This window comes from Strix uralensis, chromosome 6, assembly GCF_047716275.1.
Source record: "Strix uralensis isolate ZFMK-TIS-50842 chromosome 6, bStrUra1, whole genome shotgun sequence".
NCBI lineage: Eukaryota > Metazoa > Chordata > Aves > Strigiformes > Strigidae > Strix > Strix uralensis.
The window spans coordinates 10,852,888-10,870,584 of NC_133977.1; the positions used below are offsets into that span (position 1 = coordinate 10,852,888).

The window sequence follows — 17,697 nt, forward strand, 5'->3', positions numbered from 1 at the left end:
GGGCGCTCGCCTGGCCTGTCATTGAAGGCACGCTTGTTATTTACCATCATTAATGAAGTGTAAACCTTGGCGGTGTAGACATGTAGTTGGTAAATTCAAAACTGGTTAAAAAATTGGAGTCTAATACTGACTAAAAATAAACTGATGAAAAAATAGAGTCTACTAGGACTTCTTAATTTGCACATATTAGACAGAAAACATGAGCGGAAAGCAGGAGTCCTAAGATGTGAGTTTAATGGGTTTTTTTTCAACAGATGAGGATCTGATAGTGTTCTTGTCTTCTTTAATGTTAATACTAGCACTATTGTATCAACTTAGCAACTTCAGACCTATTATAAAGTGCATTAAACCTATTATAAACCTGATCTTGACATACTTCAGACATACTGTAGTCTCTCAGTCTAATTGACTAAATGTGTCGAAGTGTGTGGGGTTTTATGTGCATATTGAATGAAGTAGAAAAACCTATAGACCAACACATTAAGTAAGTGCATGCCAAGCAACACCAAATAAAGCAATTTTAAGAGTTAAGTGTTTTAGAATGAGGTGGTTTCGCTTCATGGAAACCCTGATTATGGTGGTTAACGGTATAACAGTAACGTCTCACTTCAGACTTGAAACAAATAGATTTCCCAGCACCAAGTTAATTGACTAAATGTGATTTATTCCTGGTTTTATAAATTCTGAGAAAGGTGTCTGTGCTGGGGCCTCACAGGAGGACAGCTTACCTTTAGAGAGCAGGTGGGTCAGCCTTCACTCAGTTGGTCTGTATGGCTTGGCAGGGGACAGCCCCTCCAGGGGCTCTGCCTGGAGGCTGGCCTACCTGGGAGAGGTTTGGAAACGTGATGCAAGAGTAACTGAAGTCTGTGCGTTCCTCTGTCATGGTGTAAGTTGTTTGCGTAACATTCTCCTTTTTGGCATGGACGCAAGTGACAGCACCAGGCTGTTCCTTAGGGGTGAAACTTGCTTGGAAATGGAAAATGTGGTCTATTATTCATGTTTATTACAGCAATGCCTTGTAGGCCTGATGGATGTAGGGCTTAATTCTGAGAGACTCTGCACAGATACTGTAGCAGAAAGTCTTTGATCCAAAGGTTTTGTAGTTCAGATCAGTGAGACAGGGGGGCTGAGGAGGAGATAATAGTGTGTGTGAGTGATATAATGGATGCACTTGTGGCAGTTTCACCAGCCGGGGGATGAGGTGAGCCTTCTTTGGAAGATGGATAGTTTTTCAGTGTACTTCTCTAGCACAGACCTGTTCCGAATCAAACAATAATTAGTGATTTTTGAAAAGGGTTTATTCAAGAGGCATGTTTTCTATTAGCAGATTTAAAAATGTTCTTATGAAAACTTCATGTGGAATTTCATGTGTTTGCTACAGAGTCAGTTTGCTAGTCAGTGAAAGTCTGAAAGGGGTAAAATAAGACATGATGCTGTGTTGGCTGGTGTTGATTTACCCACACAATGCAAGCAGCAAACTAGTCTGCTCCGTTCTTACAGCGACATATTGCTTGAGAGATTAATTAATGATTCCTGGTTTGAAATTCTACTCTTAGAGTATGTTTATACAGTCTCAGAAAACAAATCTTCTACAGTGATTTTTCTAGGTATTTAATGGGTTAAGCTACTCTTGATCATTTGCACTGTCTTTTGATGAACTGTCCTGGGGTTTTTTGTTTGTTTTTTTTACATTCAGTATAAATCCAAACCCTGATTTTTGAGGCTCTGCTTTGTGAGTCTTAATTATACTTTTAATTCTCAAAAGCCTAATGAATGGAATATTTATGCTGAATTAAAATTTATTTAAGAACAGCAGTACTTCTTCACCCCATATCTAACTTCCTGTTGGTCTACAAGTGAAGTTTAAATGTCTTGTGCTCTAAGTGCCATTATATTTTTCCCTGAGAAGTTTAGGTATTTGCTACCACAGTCCAAGCTGTTGATTGGCTTTTTTTTTCCCTGCCTTGAGCTGCAGTGCAAAGCAGATGTTTTGAGGTGTTTTGTTATTGTTTTCCAAGGTTTTGGTAGGAGTGACTCCAAGGGGAAAGCTGAGTTTTTAGTATACTGTATTATTATTATTTTACTTATTATCGTTTTCCTTTGTTTTATAGGGAACTTCTTGTAATGTCAGGTTGTCTTGAGTAGATTAGCTTTTTATCCTTTCTGATCTTGAAATCCTCTTAATTATTAGGAGAGCCAGGTAAATGAGAATCGATTTAAGAAATATAAAAGGCAAGAATGCCAAGAAGGTACTTAACTAAATGTAGAATACCCATATTTGCTTCTTTCCCCCTACTTGCCAAAGAGCCTCGTTACAGTTATTAAAATAACCATTGCGTTGTCATCGCTGAATTCCTTCGAACAATTGGTTCTTCCTCTGTTCCTCAGATAGCTGCTCAAGGTACACGTCTGCAGGAAAGTTGCTGTACCTGTTTGCAGAAGATGACTGGATGAAAGATGTGTCGTAGGTGTAAGGGTTTGGAAGTGGATTTTGACTTGCTGGAGTAATAGATATAAACCAGGCAGCAGCAATCTGTATCAGGAAATTTAGGAAAAATAATACACTCCGGTACTTAAAAAAAAAAAATCCTATCTGTGAAAAGCTTGAAGGAAGAATAGTCTTGTGGTTAACAAGTCTATTCTTCCTGTGTGAAAAGAAGCGCATGCACTTGTGCATCACCAGGCTCAGAGCATGAGTGATCTTGCAGAGTAATCTCCAGTCTGAGAAAACCGGGTTGGCCACAAGCTTCCTGTGCAGCTGTGAGCAAGGGACTTACGCTCCTGGGCTGGTGCGATAGGACCATGGGTTGAGGGGGAAGTGGTCAGTTCAGGTCTTAATTAAATCTTTCTCAACTGTAGGCATGTCAGGGGTGATGGGATGATGAGGGAACAAAGACTCAGTTGCCTGTTCTGAGTTCTGTAGGGATCTGGAAACATAAACCTGTGGCAAGACAAAAGCTTGTTTATCTGCTGGAGGACCAAGGTGCTTCCTTGTGACATCCATCTGCAGTGCTGTCCGCTTGCTACACCTCTTCCCTTTTCCTTTGCGGGGCTTCCTCAGGATCTTTGCAGAAGTTCCTTCCGATTTGCACGTTAGGGCTTTGTTGTATGTTTGTGCGCTTACCTAAGTTTAGGGGAGATAGCTTCAAAACTGTTACTGCTGTTTTTCAGAGTGACGTTACCACTCTGCAGCCTCTCTGGTCTCACTTGTCCTGGCTGAACTGATGACATTCAACAGGCCTCTATCAAACCTTCACGCTCTTTTCTGCTTCAAACAAGTTAAAATCTATATTCACTCAGAAATCCATCTTGTTTACTCTCTGAACCTTTCTTCCTCGCTCCTATTCTCTGTTTGTTCATTTTAAACTTGCTGGTAGTGCTGTCTTCTATCCTCCTACTGTCTTGTGGACCAGAAAAAGTTTTTGCAAAGTGAAGATACGGTATTTGAAGACTATGGTTAAAATAACCAGTAGATAACTAGTCTCATCTCACAAAGTACACTGTTTTTTAATCTGTTTGATGTGCTGCACTTCCGATCCCTGACTGGCATGGGGTTTTTTGTCAGTAGAAGGAAAGCCCCATAGATACTAAGTTTTTTTGTAGATTTTTCAGAAACAATACCACTTTGTTACTTTTCTCATTTTCAGTCATTTATTTTTAGAATTTAAAAAATTGCTAAATAAAATCACTTTCAAAAACCTGCCTGCTAAACAAACTAGTGATCAAAACATTAAAGAATGCCATATGGCTCCTACCAGTCTTGATGCTGTTATATTTCTGAAGAGTATATTCTGTGTTATTAATAATATTCAATGAAACACTCTCAGGGTGGGAGAATATTTACTGAAATTATTATGAAATATACTTTTCATAGCGTTCTAACCCAAGATGTTCTAGTCAAAATACTGGGAGTGGATCTTTTGGATTAATCCTTGCACACAACAGGTTAGAAAATGATGAATACTGGGGCAGGTATAAGTTACGGAGGTGGAAAGAAGATGCAGCAACTGAAGTGTTTAAAGATTAGCAGTATAACAATTTTTAATATACGCACTATTTATACAACATACAAAACTGAAGTCCCATTCCAATAGAAAAAGGCAAACTGAATTTTAAAAGATCAAATACTAATTGCTCTTAAAGCCTTTGGTATAATTTTTATGAAATCAGATGGTTCAGAGCTCATATATATATATGTGTATATATATAGGGATAAGGAATATGGCTATGTTGTTTAAATCAGAGTAATTTCAATTCATACTTGCAAGGAAGTTGTCCTGATATCCAAGTGGTTAAAATGGGAGTTCTGTCTTGTCATGGGGCCAGGGGGGAAATTTATTCTTCAAAATTAAATGCTGTAAAGCTCTCATACAGTGAGTAAGCAAGTTGCTGTAAATAGATGAACATACACTGGTTTTGGCAACACTGAAACCTCAGTTACATCCCCTTGACATAAGTGGGGCCCTGCACAAGTTCTGGAGTCTTTGTTGTCAAAGCAGGGCGAGGCATAAAGAAAATAAAAGCAGGGATGATGACTGATCTAATCTACTCCTTAGAAGGACTTGTTTTATGGATATAGAAGCCGTAAATGAGCAAAAAACCCACAGTCCTTCCAACTGTTGGGTGATGTGGCTGACTGAACCAAAAATTTCAGGAGCTAACTAGACAGCTGCTGGTTTTTGGTTCATGTGGCTTTTGATGGTAGCAGGTAAGAGCAAGAAGATGCATTTTCACATTTGACTGTTCTAATGACTTAATTAGGACTTTTTCTAATCTTTTGACACTTGAAATACTTTTTTTTTTTTTAAATCAGATTGTCTCTGAAGAAACAGGAGAAAAAGCAGTCTGTGTGTATGTGCTGGCATTGTTTTGATTAACTTCTGTGCTTGAATAAATGAATATTTAAGGTTCCAAGATTTTTATGCAACCTAAGTGAAACCAGATATCTTCGTAGATAGTATCCCATTGAAATGACATTTAAAAGTAAAAACCACACACAAACCTTGTATTTGGGATTTTAATGATGGTATTTTTAGACCTGACTATCACTGAACTATGTAAGGTTTAGATTAGTTTAATGGACTGTTGTTTTTAGAAGTATCCATGGCTTGTTATGTCAGCTGTTATGTTTATGTTGGATCAGTAAAAAACAATTTAATGTACTTGTGAATGTTAGAGTCTCTTTCCTGTTATTAGCCTTGCATCAGTTTGCAAGTCATTGTCAGTATTTAAATAAATTCTGAATTATAATTAAATAATTTAAAGGCACTGAATGCTTCAATGCATGACTAGTTTTAAGGGAAGTTTTGTAAGACTGCGATTTCACTGGAGCTCTTGTAGTGGGAATAAAGTGCAGTCCTGCAACAAAATACTTCAAATTCCTAGAGAAGATATTCCTGATCATAAATTGAGTGCTCTTAAGAGAAAGTTCAGGTTCTTCTGGAATAAAATGCTCTTTTCACATATTAGTCTTTGAAAAGGTTTCTGTGTGATAGTAACACTCATCCGAACAGCAAAGGGATGACAAAATAAAAATATATAAATGTTCAACTTTCTCATAGTGAACATGAGCTAATCTTCCTAGGTTAAATTTACAGATATTAATATAACAAAAATAGTTGCCTAATACAATGATTTTGAGCTGGTTGTCTGCTGGCAGAGCTTTTTAATTCCTTTAAAGGAAAGCTTTTGTTAGCTAGTTTAGCTTATTAGAATGATTTGTTTTTAAATGTGAAAGCTGGTTGGTCAAATCACAGTCTAGGTAGTGGTGAATTTATTTTTAAGTGTTGCTTGTCAGTTTTGCAGTCTTTCACTTCTGCAGAGCATAAGTGTGGGCAGCTGCAGTACGCTTATCTCCCAATCCACCTTTCTTCAATTTCAGAATTTGACACGAAGAGATCATTGTAGGGCCTGTACTTAAATTTTTTCTCTGTGTTTCTTTGCTCTCAGGTCTTTGATGTCTTTGTGGTTTTTATCCTAATTTTGAGGATCCCTTGTTTTAATCTTAAATCTCCATTCTAACTACCTCTCTTCCCATTCAGCCTAGAAGCTCAAGCCTCCCACCAATTTCCGCTGTGGTTTTAGAGTGCTTAGAAAATGATGTTTCAAGAGGAGATTGATGAACCTTTTGAAGTCCATCATGAAGCTTCAGATAATAATTTGTTTTGATAATTAAAAAACCTGGGATATATGTGCACCTACATTATTTAATTACAAAATCATGGCTATCCTTTGGTATAGTAGGGAATACTGGAAATAAAGCAGTTAGCCTTGGGGGAAAAAAGACAACTTGAAAGAAGAGACTTGCAAATGCTAGCACTTAATTGCCACAGTAGCTTTGAGTATATAAATTATTCTCCGTCCTAAACATGAAAGATATTTTATTGTACAATATTAAAGCTGCTGTTAGGAAAACTTCACAGAATTGGTCATAAAACACATTTTTATTGATGCTACTATGTACCGCTAGTCTAGACAAATGGCCTTCCCCACCCTGATGTTGCATTTATTGCTCAGGAATGTCACTTACAAAAATTAGAAGCTGTCTTTGTCCTTGATGACTAGCATTGCAGATCTGTTCCCGTGTGGTACCTTAACCATGTTATGTTTTATTTGTTTGCAGGGTAGCCCTAGTTCCTTGAGAGTGCACCAGATATTGGATCCTTGTGGTAAACCATGGCAGCTGATGATAAAGTTGCCATTTTAACCGATGATGAAGAAGAACAGAAGAGAAAGTATGTGCTTGCTGATCCTTTCAATGGCATTTCCAAGGATCAAGACTTGCCACCACATAATGAATCCCCTTCGACGGAGACAACCACTGTCCCAGATGAAGAGCTAGATTGGTTAGAAAAGCACTGCGTCAAAATAAACAACGATCTTCTGATCTCAAAGGTCTTTTATTTTTTCTTCTATTCTGCATATGGCTCTCTCTACCCCTTGCTGCCTGTGTATTACAAACAGCTGGGTATGTCACCCAGTCAGAGTGGACTTCTGGTGGGCATCAGGTACTTTATTGAGTTTTGCAGTGCTCCCTTCTGGGGAGTGGTGGCAGATCGCTTCAAGAAAGGGAAGATTGTCCTTCTGTTTTCGCTTTTATGCTGGGTTTTATTTAACCTGGGGATTGGATTTGTTAGACCAGCCACCTTAAGATGCGTACCAAAGGGCCTTCCCCCAGCACACCCCACCAACGCAAGCAGCCTTTTAACAACAGTTTTGCAGAACGCCTCAATGTCTTCTCCTCTAACCACAGTGAGTGCTGCGTCCCTGAAAGTTCGGGGGAAGAGAGACTTGCTCACTTCTAGTCCGGTCACTTTGGAAACAACAGGGACAGCTAATCCTGAAATAACATTTCTGTTACCTACACAGAGCAATGATGTGGAGTTTGTCTTGGAGAACAGCACCCATTTGATTTTGAAAAACACCACCACTAGCCCAGTCTCGCCAGGGAACGCGACTCTGAGTACCACCCCAGCTGCCATCACCACAAAGCCGATGCCTTCTGACCAAGCTGTGCTCGTTTATGATCAACAAGAAGTAGAAGCCATCTTTCTACTCATTCTGCTGGTTGTCATAATAGGAGAATTTTTCAGTGCTTCCTCCGTTACTATTGTGGACACCATAACTCTGCAGTACCTCGGCAAACACAGGGACCGGTATGGATTGCAGCGTATGTGGGGGTCTCTGGGCTGGGGGCTGGCCATGCTCTCCGTGGGAATTGGCATTGACTATACCCATACAGAGGTTGGCATTGAAGGTCAAGGATGTAAAGCTCCTGAGTACAAGAACTACAGGATAGTTTTCATTGTTTTTGGTGTTCTGATGACAATGGCATTAATTGTGGCCACCCAGTTTCGATTTCATTATGCGCACTTCAAGCAAGATGAAAATAAGAGAAAAGAGGTAGAAATCTCACAGGTGGACAGAAATGCCTCCAACGAATCCTCCGATAACACTCCTACCAGTATGAGCCAGTCGCAGTCATTCAGTTTTTGGGACCTCATAAAACTGCTGTGTAGTATCCAGTATGGCTCAGTGCTCTTCGTGGCGTGGTTCATGGGGTTTGGATATGGCTTTGTATTCACCTTTCTTTACTGGCACTTGGAAGACCTGAATGGCACCACCACCCTCTTTGGAGTTTGTTCTGTGCTCAGTCATGTGTCTGAGCTGACTGCCTACTTCTTCAGCCACAAATTAATTGAACTGGTTGGTCATATCAGGTAAGATGTTAGCAATCATTAAAGAGCTATACAAAAAATGTGAAATTTCAGGCTTAGCCTTGTGTTACAAAGTGAAATTCAAGCAAATCCTTTTATTTTAAATTCCAAGTCCTGCTCAGTTACATAGCTTGCCTGATGGAGTTTTGTATTACTATTTTAGGAGTTTCAAATGCTCTGAAATGCTTCCTTTGCATTTGGGTTGCATGTTAGTACATGCATTATGCCTGGCACCGTAACCTTTTGCAGATGGTTCCAGAAGACATCCTCGTTCACTGATGCAAAGCTCTCTTAGAGATCTTTACAAATTGCCACCCACTGAAGAATTATCTGTTTTGACACATAAATACTATTAATGTTACAGTTTTTTTCCTGTGAGTAGCAGTGTTCTGAAAACCTCCTGCTTTAGCCCGCATCTGCTTGTGGGGCAGTTCTTTGCCCCCACAGTAGCCTGGAAAGGTGTTGCTTGCGTGCTGAGAGGGGAGGAGGATGAGATGAAGAAGCGAGGTGAGCACCTCCTGTGCACATGCCCTTGTAATCAGACTCGGGGTGTTGGCAGAATGAGGTTGCAGCCCGGTAGTGTCGCTTACCAGTTCAGTTCCTTGCTCTCTTCCTTTAGTTGTAACTGTGTGTGTTAGCTACTGAAGAGAGATGGCTGTGCAGGATTTCTCCCATAGGTCTTGCCTTGTGTAAGTGAAACTTAACTGCTTCCAGCATTTTAGTGAACATCGTTTTCCACTAAATTCACAATTGACTTAATTTCTGCATATTCTAAATCCCTTCACTACGCCTTAAAAAAAGTTCAGGGGAGGAAAGATAGGGGTGATTCTGAGTTAATGAAGTCGTAAAGGGTTTTTTTTTATATTTACTCAGGTACTCTGTGCAACTGAGCACAGAGCTCTGTGTGCTGTTAGCATCATGTCCTTTCCAAATGCCCTGTTTATAATCATACAGTCATTGAGATGTAAGTATTTTTAAGCTGTCTGCACTCTTCTTTTTGTGCATTCTGTTCTGTGGCTTTGCTCTTTGTTTTTTTGTTTTGCTTTTATTGGGAAGAATTTTTTGATTCATTTGACCTCTACTAAAAATATTTGAGATGTTTAGTGCGGTAATTTGAGATTACTTAAAAGATGGGGGCTTTTTCATCCTTTAAACAAAGGAGGATCTCTTTACTTTGAGCCAGTCTTTTAGTCTCTGAATTTGACAATAATTAGTATGAGAAAATATGACACCTTGCATGCAGAGACTGGAGGAAGGATATGATGATGGAGGAGTGGTGAGAACAGATCATAATCTTGATAGCTAAAGATAGCTTGGGTATGCTCTTTCAATGCACAAAATCCAGGATTAGATTTCAACTAGAGAAAGAATGAAAAACAAATAGAAGGGTATAGGAGCATTGGCCAGTAAAAAGAAGGATGATGTACAGGATTAACTCTTTTTTTTTTTTTTTTCCTTCCACTGTTAAGCTTATGAGGCCAAGATTGGATCAAGATTGAGTTGTTTAAACGCTAGCTCCTATTTGCAATGAAACATCATTTATACCTACACCTGGGAAATGCACATTAGTCATATTTTAATGTTCTCTGGTGCTTACTTGTATTTAGTCATCCAAGTTTATGAGATGTCTCCTTCTGGTTGCCTTTCTTCTCGTACTTTTTGAACTTTGTATAATGCATGGTTTGTTCAAGAGGAGGCAAACTTTTTTTTTTAAAGAGGAATGTGTAGGAGTTCATAGCTCGTGTTCTTTCATAGTTCTGTATGTCTGCTGCCTTATAGTACAGATAGTCATTCTCCCATTAATAACAACCAGTAGCCTCCAACTATGTATCCTTCTTGGAACTGTCTTAGCCAGAAGCATTTGGGATTGGTATTTTTTAAAATTTTCTTTTAATAGCTCAAAGTCCTTTCTTCTGTGTTGTTAGACTCCTAGATGTAGACAGTATTTCAGCAGTCTTTATTTGAACATTATCATTCAATCTTTTCTTCCTGTCCCAATTCTTTGAAGACAGTCATGAGTACCAGAATTGCATGCACTGTCACAGTAGCAGGAAAAAAAAAAATCCTACTGACTGTCCTTTGTAGAACTGCAAGAAAACAGATAGAAGCTCAGTTTTCCTTTTCTGTCCTCATAAAGCTTTCTGTTTCTACCATTGTATGTGTTGGAAAACAAGACCCTTACAATAGACCCTTACAAACAGAAGCCTATTCTGTTTTCACAGCTTTTTTTTTAACTAATACTCAAATTATTGTCCAAGCATTTTAAGCATGAGCATACTAACCATATGCTTATTAAAATGCCTGGTTTCTGACTTCATTAGCTTTAGTGTTCATACACATGTGCACTGCAAGGGTGCATATATTATACATGCTGCTGGTATTTCTAACATATTAGCAGGTCACTAGATGGATCTGGAGTAATGACAGTGGTTCAGCTAGAAAGCTGTTCTGGGATTGTACAGATTTACAAGGAGAGATGTTAACATATTGCAGATGTTAGAAGGGTATTTTTTGCCTTGCCTCTGCCAGGCACCTTCTGAGAGATGACAGAGTAGGTTCTCATTTAAAAGTAAACTAAAGAGTTAAAAAGAAATAAGTCATGAGAAAGTGTGGTGAAGGCCACAAGCTCTTTGAGAGGATATTGCAATGGAAAAGAGTACAAAACTGCCTATCAAATATTTAGACACCACTGTTGAATGGTATCCTGTGTAGAAGCACTCATAACTGTCATTGAGTTTAGGAAGATGATGTTAATCTCTGAAAATAACCTCTTACTTGAGGTTAAGCTTGAATGTGTTTGTCTGACCACAATTCCAGCATGTGAGTTTTTATAGGAAGTGAAGGCTGGTAGTCATGGCTGTAAACAGCTTGGTTTCCTTAACATAAATATAGATTCAGTACTTTAAATGTTTAACCTGTAAATTGAATATTTTCTCTGTCTCTGTGGATATTGCATATAGGGTTCATAAGGAACGTCTGCTTATGTTTTCTATTTAGGTCCAATAAAGAGCCTAAGTGATTATTATAAATACATTTTTGAAAAGACTAAATACACAAAAGTTCTTGTGTGACGTACCCCTCCAAAAGCATAATTATAGAGATCTTCATAAACTGTAATTTGCCTAAAACTCTGTACACACTCTAACAAATTAGAAGGTAGAACCTGGCTAAATTGCTGCTCTTAAACTCTGAATCTGAATCTTTCTGCAAGTGCAACATGGTGGAAAAGCACGGGTAGTCGAGTGTATTAGTGGTGATGGAAAAACTATAAAGCAGGAGGAGACTTCTTCACAGCTCTGGTCTGGCTGTGATAAGGAACAGCTGAGATGGGACGAAAGTTCTTGGTGTACAGGCAAGGGTTTTGCTAGACAAAAGTGAAATTAAGCTGGCAAGGACTGGTCCTAAACAGAGAGCTGGGCACATTGTACTGCCGATGAGGAAAAACAAGTATATGGGGAGGTGATTCCTTTGTATCCCCAAGAGTGTGCATCACCCTGGGCCTTACTAGTAGGGGAATGAAGAAAGGAGCCTGCAGACCTTGTATGTTTGCTTCCCTTTTGTGGCAAATGTGTCTTAATACACTTCAGAAATGTGACAGAAATGCACATAAGAATTACATTAAGTTGTGGCTATGAAAGGAACGAAGTTATTTGTTTGGAACAGAAGCCATTAATTAAAGGGCGAGATGAAATTTATGATGCATGGCGCAAAGAACAATTTTGTTCTCTTTATTGTATAAGAACGAACTTTTTCATGTCTTCCCATGTTTTGTTCAATGAATGCTTGGGCTTGTGTTGCCTAAAGGCAGCTTGAACCAGCTATTCATGGACCTCACATGTAGCTGGAAGCAACACAGCTTGGTCTGACGTGTGATTTGGGGAGTGGGAGGGCCTTCCTGCAAGCTTACCCAACTTGTTGAAAGTAAAATATATTGTCTTCTGTAAATCCATGTTCTGAAATGCATAGACCTGTCTTTATAATTTTGAATGTTTTTTGATATCAGTGACATGATGAAAACTGTGGTACTGTTTTTTTAGCTGTCAACATGTATATTTGGAGACCTCAAATGTTAACAAGATGCTGCATTTTTATGATTACATCTTACTCTAGATTTTTCAGTGGCTGTACCATTTAATTAAATCTAGGTCTGCTTTTGTAGAATAACTAAAAAAGCATCACAGAATAACGAGCCCTTTCACAGTGCCTGTGCTTACACCTTTGATATCAATTGCATTTATTTCACTTGTGCAAAACCCAGGGGTCAACCACGAAGCCAGGTTTGGACAGTAAATCATCCTTGTCCTTGAAAAAAAAAACTTTAAAGGTTGCAACAGTATCTTTTCTCAAGCTAAAAACCATGTTTTGAATTCTTTGTTTCGAAGATCCATCTAAAAATAAGAGAAAGATAGCTGGTTGAATACGCACCCCAGAGGTAAGCTAAGTTAAATCTGAAAACTGGAAGGGAACAGTCATCAGGTTAAACATGCAATGGGAAATGCACTGCACAAGTAGTCTTTGTGCTTCATTGTTTAAAAAATGTTACAAGAGCTTTTTTTCCTCTTGGTTCTGAGATGCAGCATCTGCTGCTTTTCAACAGGATAGTTAAGTTTTATCCTGAGGCATGTTGTTATAAACCATATTGCTTCTGTGGGATGTGTTTTTAGAGTAGTTCTGAGCAGTTTGCAGATACTAGAACTATAAACTTATATTAATTGGGGTAAAATTAATTCATCTAATAGAAGCCTGCACCAGGCTTACATTAAAATGGCAGAATGAATCTCTGAATGATTAGAAAAGAAGATTGTTTGGAAGGGGTGTTGAATGTGCTTAGAAATGGTCTCTCTGAACTACAATCCTGTGTAGAGCGTGCTGTAGAACTACAGAGCTTAGTTAAAAGCTCAGTGGATGTGCTGTCCCTTTGAATTTTTTTTTCCATTAGGATGTTGAAGAGAGTGTTAATTTTAGCCTCAGTTTGAATATGTGTTTGGAGTGGGCAAGAGGAGAGTTTATGTTTGAGTGTAGGACTTAAAGAATGTATTTTGTGTTGAGCAAATGCCTTAGACTGGCAAACTGTTTGTACGCATGCAAATGATTTCTGAAGCAGTATGCTATATTATAACATACCAAAAAAGGAAAGTGCAAACTATCCTGACTTCTCTTTTCCTTACTTCCTTTAGAGTGCTTTATATTGGTCTTGCCTGTAATACTGCTCGATACATCTACATCTCCTATCTGGAAAACGCTTGGACTGTTCTTCCAATGGAGGTACTTCAAGGTAAGACAGTCCACTAATGCCCTTTCAGTAAAAGATCAGGTGCTTTCATTTATCTTCTTTTCAAATGAGCTATGATTTAAGTAAAAATCTGGCATTTCTCTATTTGTTTTGACCACAAATATCCCAGAAGACCCAGGTTCATAAATCATTACTGTTTATCTAGGGAAATAGTTGACGTCAAAAGGGTGGGTTTGCATTTGATTGTGCACAGTTTATTCAAACAGAACTGTGCGAGGCCAACACACCCTTTAACTAAACAAAGAGAAGCACAAGCTGGGTACACACCTACTGCAAATCCTGTTTGGTGATAAATGTGAAATTCATTAAATGCAAAAGGTTGCAGTTCATGAAAGGATGCTGTAAAACAAAAAAAAAAAGAACATAGTCTGGATCGTTCTGTCTCTTAAAATATTTTGCAGTTTTTTAGTGGTATTGTTCGATCAATACCTTTAGACTGTAGAATTAATTTTTTTAATAACTAGAGAGGAATTTCTTTCAATAGCTTTGTGCTAATAGAGCTTCTTTAAGATACTTGCCCTTTAACCAGTTTAATTAGAAGGACAGAGGTGTGGTCTATGAAAAGTAACTTGAGCCCTGTTTTCAAGTTGTGTTGTCAAAGAAGTCTGAGATCTTCATTGCAATGTTAAAGTATGAATTGTTCTAACTTAGATTTTATGACTTTTTTTGTGTCTTCGTACCATTTCTCAAAATCAGGAAAAATCTAAACTATTTTGCTTTCTGTTTCTTCAGTATTTGGGTTTGTAAGCTTGCAAGAGAAGGGTTAATACAAGTGCAGAAAATGTTTTTGCTGCCTTTAAAAATAATTGTACCATCTTTGTTAAAGCCAGTATTTTGGATTTATACATTACTACCTAGAAGAATAAAACTTCTAAGTATAATCTGTGGAAATTTTCTATATGTGCAGCATAATTTGAATTTGTATTAACTTCTACTCTATTTGCAGAAGTCTTTGTAAGGTAGATTTTAACTTGAGTTATAAAATGCCATTGGAGAGCCCTGTGTAGACCTCTACATATATGTAGGAGATCTGTTTGTGTCCTGACTCCTTACCTCCCTCCTAACAAAAACAGTTTATTGCATTAAAACTGCCGCAATAGCAACCTGCTGAATTTTGTTACTAAAAAAAACCCTGAACCACAACTATTGACTTGATACTTGATCATTCATACCAGTTGTTAAAATATGAAAATGTTACAAAAAACCTGAAAAATGTGGCTGTGTTATACTCTTGCCTGCTTAAACATCTAGGGGGAACAAATTATGAATACAAAGCTTTGGATATTACCTTCTAGGTAATCCTGTTTTAAAGACACCACAACTCAAAATATAGGAAAGAAACTTGTGTCTCAACAATACAGCCATAAGTTTGTGCCCGGAAGCATCCTATAGTCATGGCTGAGAAAGAAGTTTCTTTTACTTTGAATCTTGTTTTTATTCTGCTGAAATTTCAATATGAATTGCTTAATATGTAGGTTTGCTTTCACAGCAAGGCTGTGAGGGAGCTTTTTTCGTGGTTTTTTTGTGTGGTGTAGTCTTGAGTAATTGAGATTTAAAGAAAAAAATAAGGATCTTCAAAAATAATACTTTTTCATAAATTTATCTGCCAGACTTTCTCTATATCTGGCCACTGCTGAATCATGTATGCTTGGGTTAATCTTGCTATTTGCAGTTATTTATAGCCAGCAAATGACAAAGTTAAAACACACACCCTCCCCTGAAAGCTTCTTCGTGTTCTGCATGCGCTTTTCAGCCTGCATCTAACGTAGTTTGTTACTGCCCGTGAAGTCCATAGGTACCCTGTGTGTGTCTAATCGCTGACACTACATTTGTTAGGTTCCAGTAATCTTATTCAGTGTTGCTGAATGGGAGATCCAAGTTTATCAGAAGTACTGTTGACTTCTTTTTGTCCCCCTGTATTTTCCCTCCTCGCTCTTACTGGTTTTAATCTCTTCTCGATTCATTATTTCTTTTGCAGCAGTTACCAAATCCTGTTTCTTTGGGCTCTGCTTTCTTTCCTACTCATCCACTGCACCTGTCAGTAGGGATAAGAGGTGACACCTTAATGAAATTTGCTGAAGTGGAAGCTCTTATTTTTGTTAAGCGAGTTTGTTGACAGAGGGAGGTAAGACTTGTAGCTGCTTTGCACATGTAAGGTTAGGAGTATTTAAAAACAAAAAAGGAGTAGATTGTGCAGAACACGTGGGTACCGTGTGAGCCATGTGACTGCATCAGGTTGACGGGTCTTTTAAATCCCTTGGTGAAGTCCTTGTTGTAACTGTACATAAGACTTTTTCCAGGAAGCTGTCAAATTCTATGTAAATTCCAGTTCCATCAGCTGGAGGGGTTTTAAGGTCAACAACAGTTTCGTCTGACTTCTGTAAAGAATTTATTTTTCTTTTTAATGTGTTTCTGCAATAGAAGGATTATCCCCATGTGTTGTGCTGAAGGGCATGGAGAGATTTCTAGAAGATGACTCTGCAAACTGAATCTATTGATTGTAATAAGAACCATGCTGTGTCTCAGTTGCTGTCTGGAACTGGGATGAGGAGGATTTTTTAAGTGCATTGCACTCTCAGAGGAGTAAATGAGGAGATTTAAACTCACTTCTTAATTTAGAGTTTTGAATCTGCATGCTGTATTGACTTGCACATGCAATGTATGAAAATAGCTTTGGCTGAACCTTTAATAACTGAAAATTTCAAGACATCCTTGTAGGCAAATGCATATAGTGTATATATATGTCATTAGCCTGCGAACACACAAGCAGTCTTGTTCATTTTGCACAGATCAAGGTCTGATATGCTAGTTAGCTGCAACTTACTGTTCCAGAGCAGTGGTCCAAAGTCCCTGGTAACAGCTGTGCTAGCTCACCAATTTGGATAACAATAATTTTCTAAATTACAAAACTGTACTGATAACCTGAAAATGAGCTTGACACTTGGCAGTTATCCAGCAAACTCCAAGCAGTATTATAAGGGACTCCTACTGATGATCAGCAACACAGTTATGTCTAGAGAGCAAAAAGCTTGGGTCTTTAACTGGCAATAATTAGGATATATCTCTCAAAATAAATTTGACTCCCCACATCTTCAACTCTTGGTTTATATGTGATTTATCCTAAGTTTGCTAAACATTATTATTCTAAGCATAACACTAGGGTTGTTAGTTGTTGGAACCATAGTTCAGATGGTGAAATGGTGGTTAGTGGTTTTAGCAAATAATGTCACAATATAGATATTGTGAACAACTTATTTTTAAAAGAATTGTGATTTAGCAGTAATCCAGACCAGACTTCTTATTAAAGTTGTTGTAAAAACTGTTCCAAATAGTCACTGTTGTATAAATAATTACAATAAAAATCAGGTTAGTAATGTACACTTACAAAAAAAAAAAAACCAAACCTGTACCTTCTGTACCTTTAAAGGCAAGTGAAGTAAGCTGGTTTATAGGTATGGATTTGCTCTCAGAGGAACTGGGAACACTATGTTCTATCTGGATTGCCTAGTAAAGGTGAAAACATCAAAGAACCTGTTGGTTAAGTTATGACCTTTTGTTTTCAAACAAATAACAGTGGTATAGTGCTTCATGGTTCAAACAATTTCTGATGTGTTTTTGATTTGCCTGGCTTTAAAACTTGACTTACTCTTTAATAGCTGATAAAATGGAATGTTTTATATTAATTGATAACTTTTCTAGAACAAAAGCCACATTATGTATATTAGATTAGCTTTGCTTTATTATTGGGATAGTTCTTGGTTGATATTTTCAGTGCATACATGGGTCTGCATTAGAAAAAAGTAGATATTCAGCGAGCTTTAAAACTCTGGGCTTTTTTGTATGGAAAATCTGAGTTTTTCAAGCCTGAAACTGTAAATGGTATGGTAAAATACACTCATCCTAATGTAAGCTTTTTATTTTTCAACAAGGTGAATGTAGTATTAGCAAAACCAGCTCCGCAATGTATAAAGGTGGTCTTTACAAACCCAAAGCTCAAGAAATTTTTATTTATATTTGGAATGAAATTGAACAGCCTTGTGGACATCTAACATGTCTGTACCTGAACTTTTCAATTCCATACAATGCTATTTATCATTTTACAACTAAGAAAAGTCCAAGTTATTCTGTATTACAAAATCATGTGTTTTCTTCTCTTGTGAGTCTTCAGCCTAAATGCCTAAGTAATTA

The 17,697-nt window shown here is 37.8% G+C and overlaps 1 protein-coding gene across 3 annotated transcripts in view; it reads left to right on the forward strand.

The window, feature by feature from the left end:
• MFSD6 (major facilitator superfamily domain containing 6) overlaps positions 1-17,697 on the forward strand; it is a 30,899-nt gene that overhangs the window by 3,997 nt on the left and 9,205 nt on the right. For all 3 annotated transcript variants that reach the window (XM_074872713.1, XM_074872712.1, XM_074872714.1), the window contains 2 exons: positions 6,623-8,219; positions 13,394-13,491. In XM_074872713.1, the coding sequence (XP_074728814.1) occupies positions 6,676-8,219; positions 13,394-13,491 (1,642 nt within the window). In that variant the 5' untranslated portion in view covers positions 6,623-6,675. The remainder of the gene's footprint in view (positions 1-6,622; positions 8,220-13,393; positions 13,492-17,697) is intronic.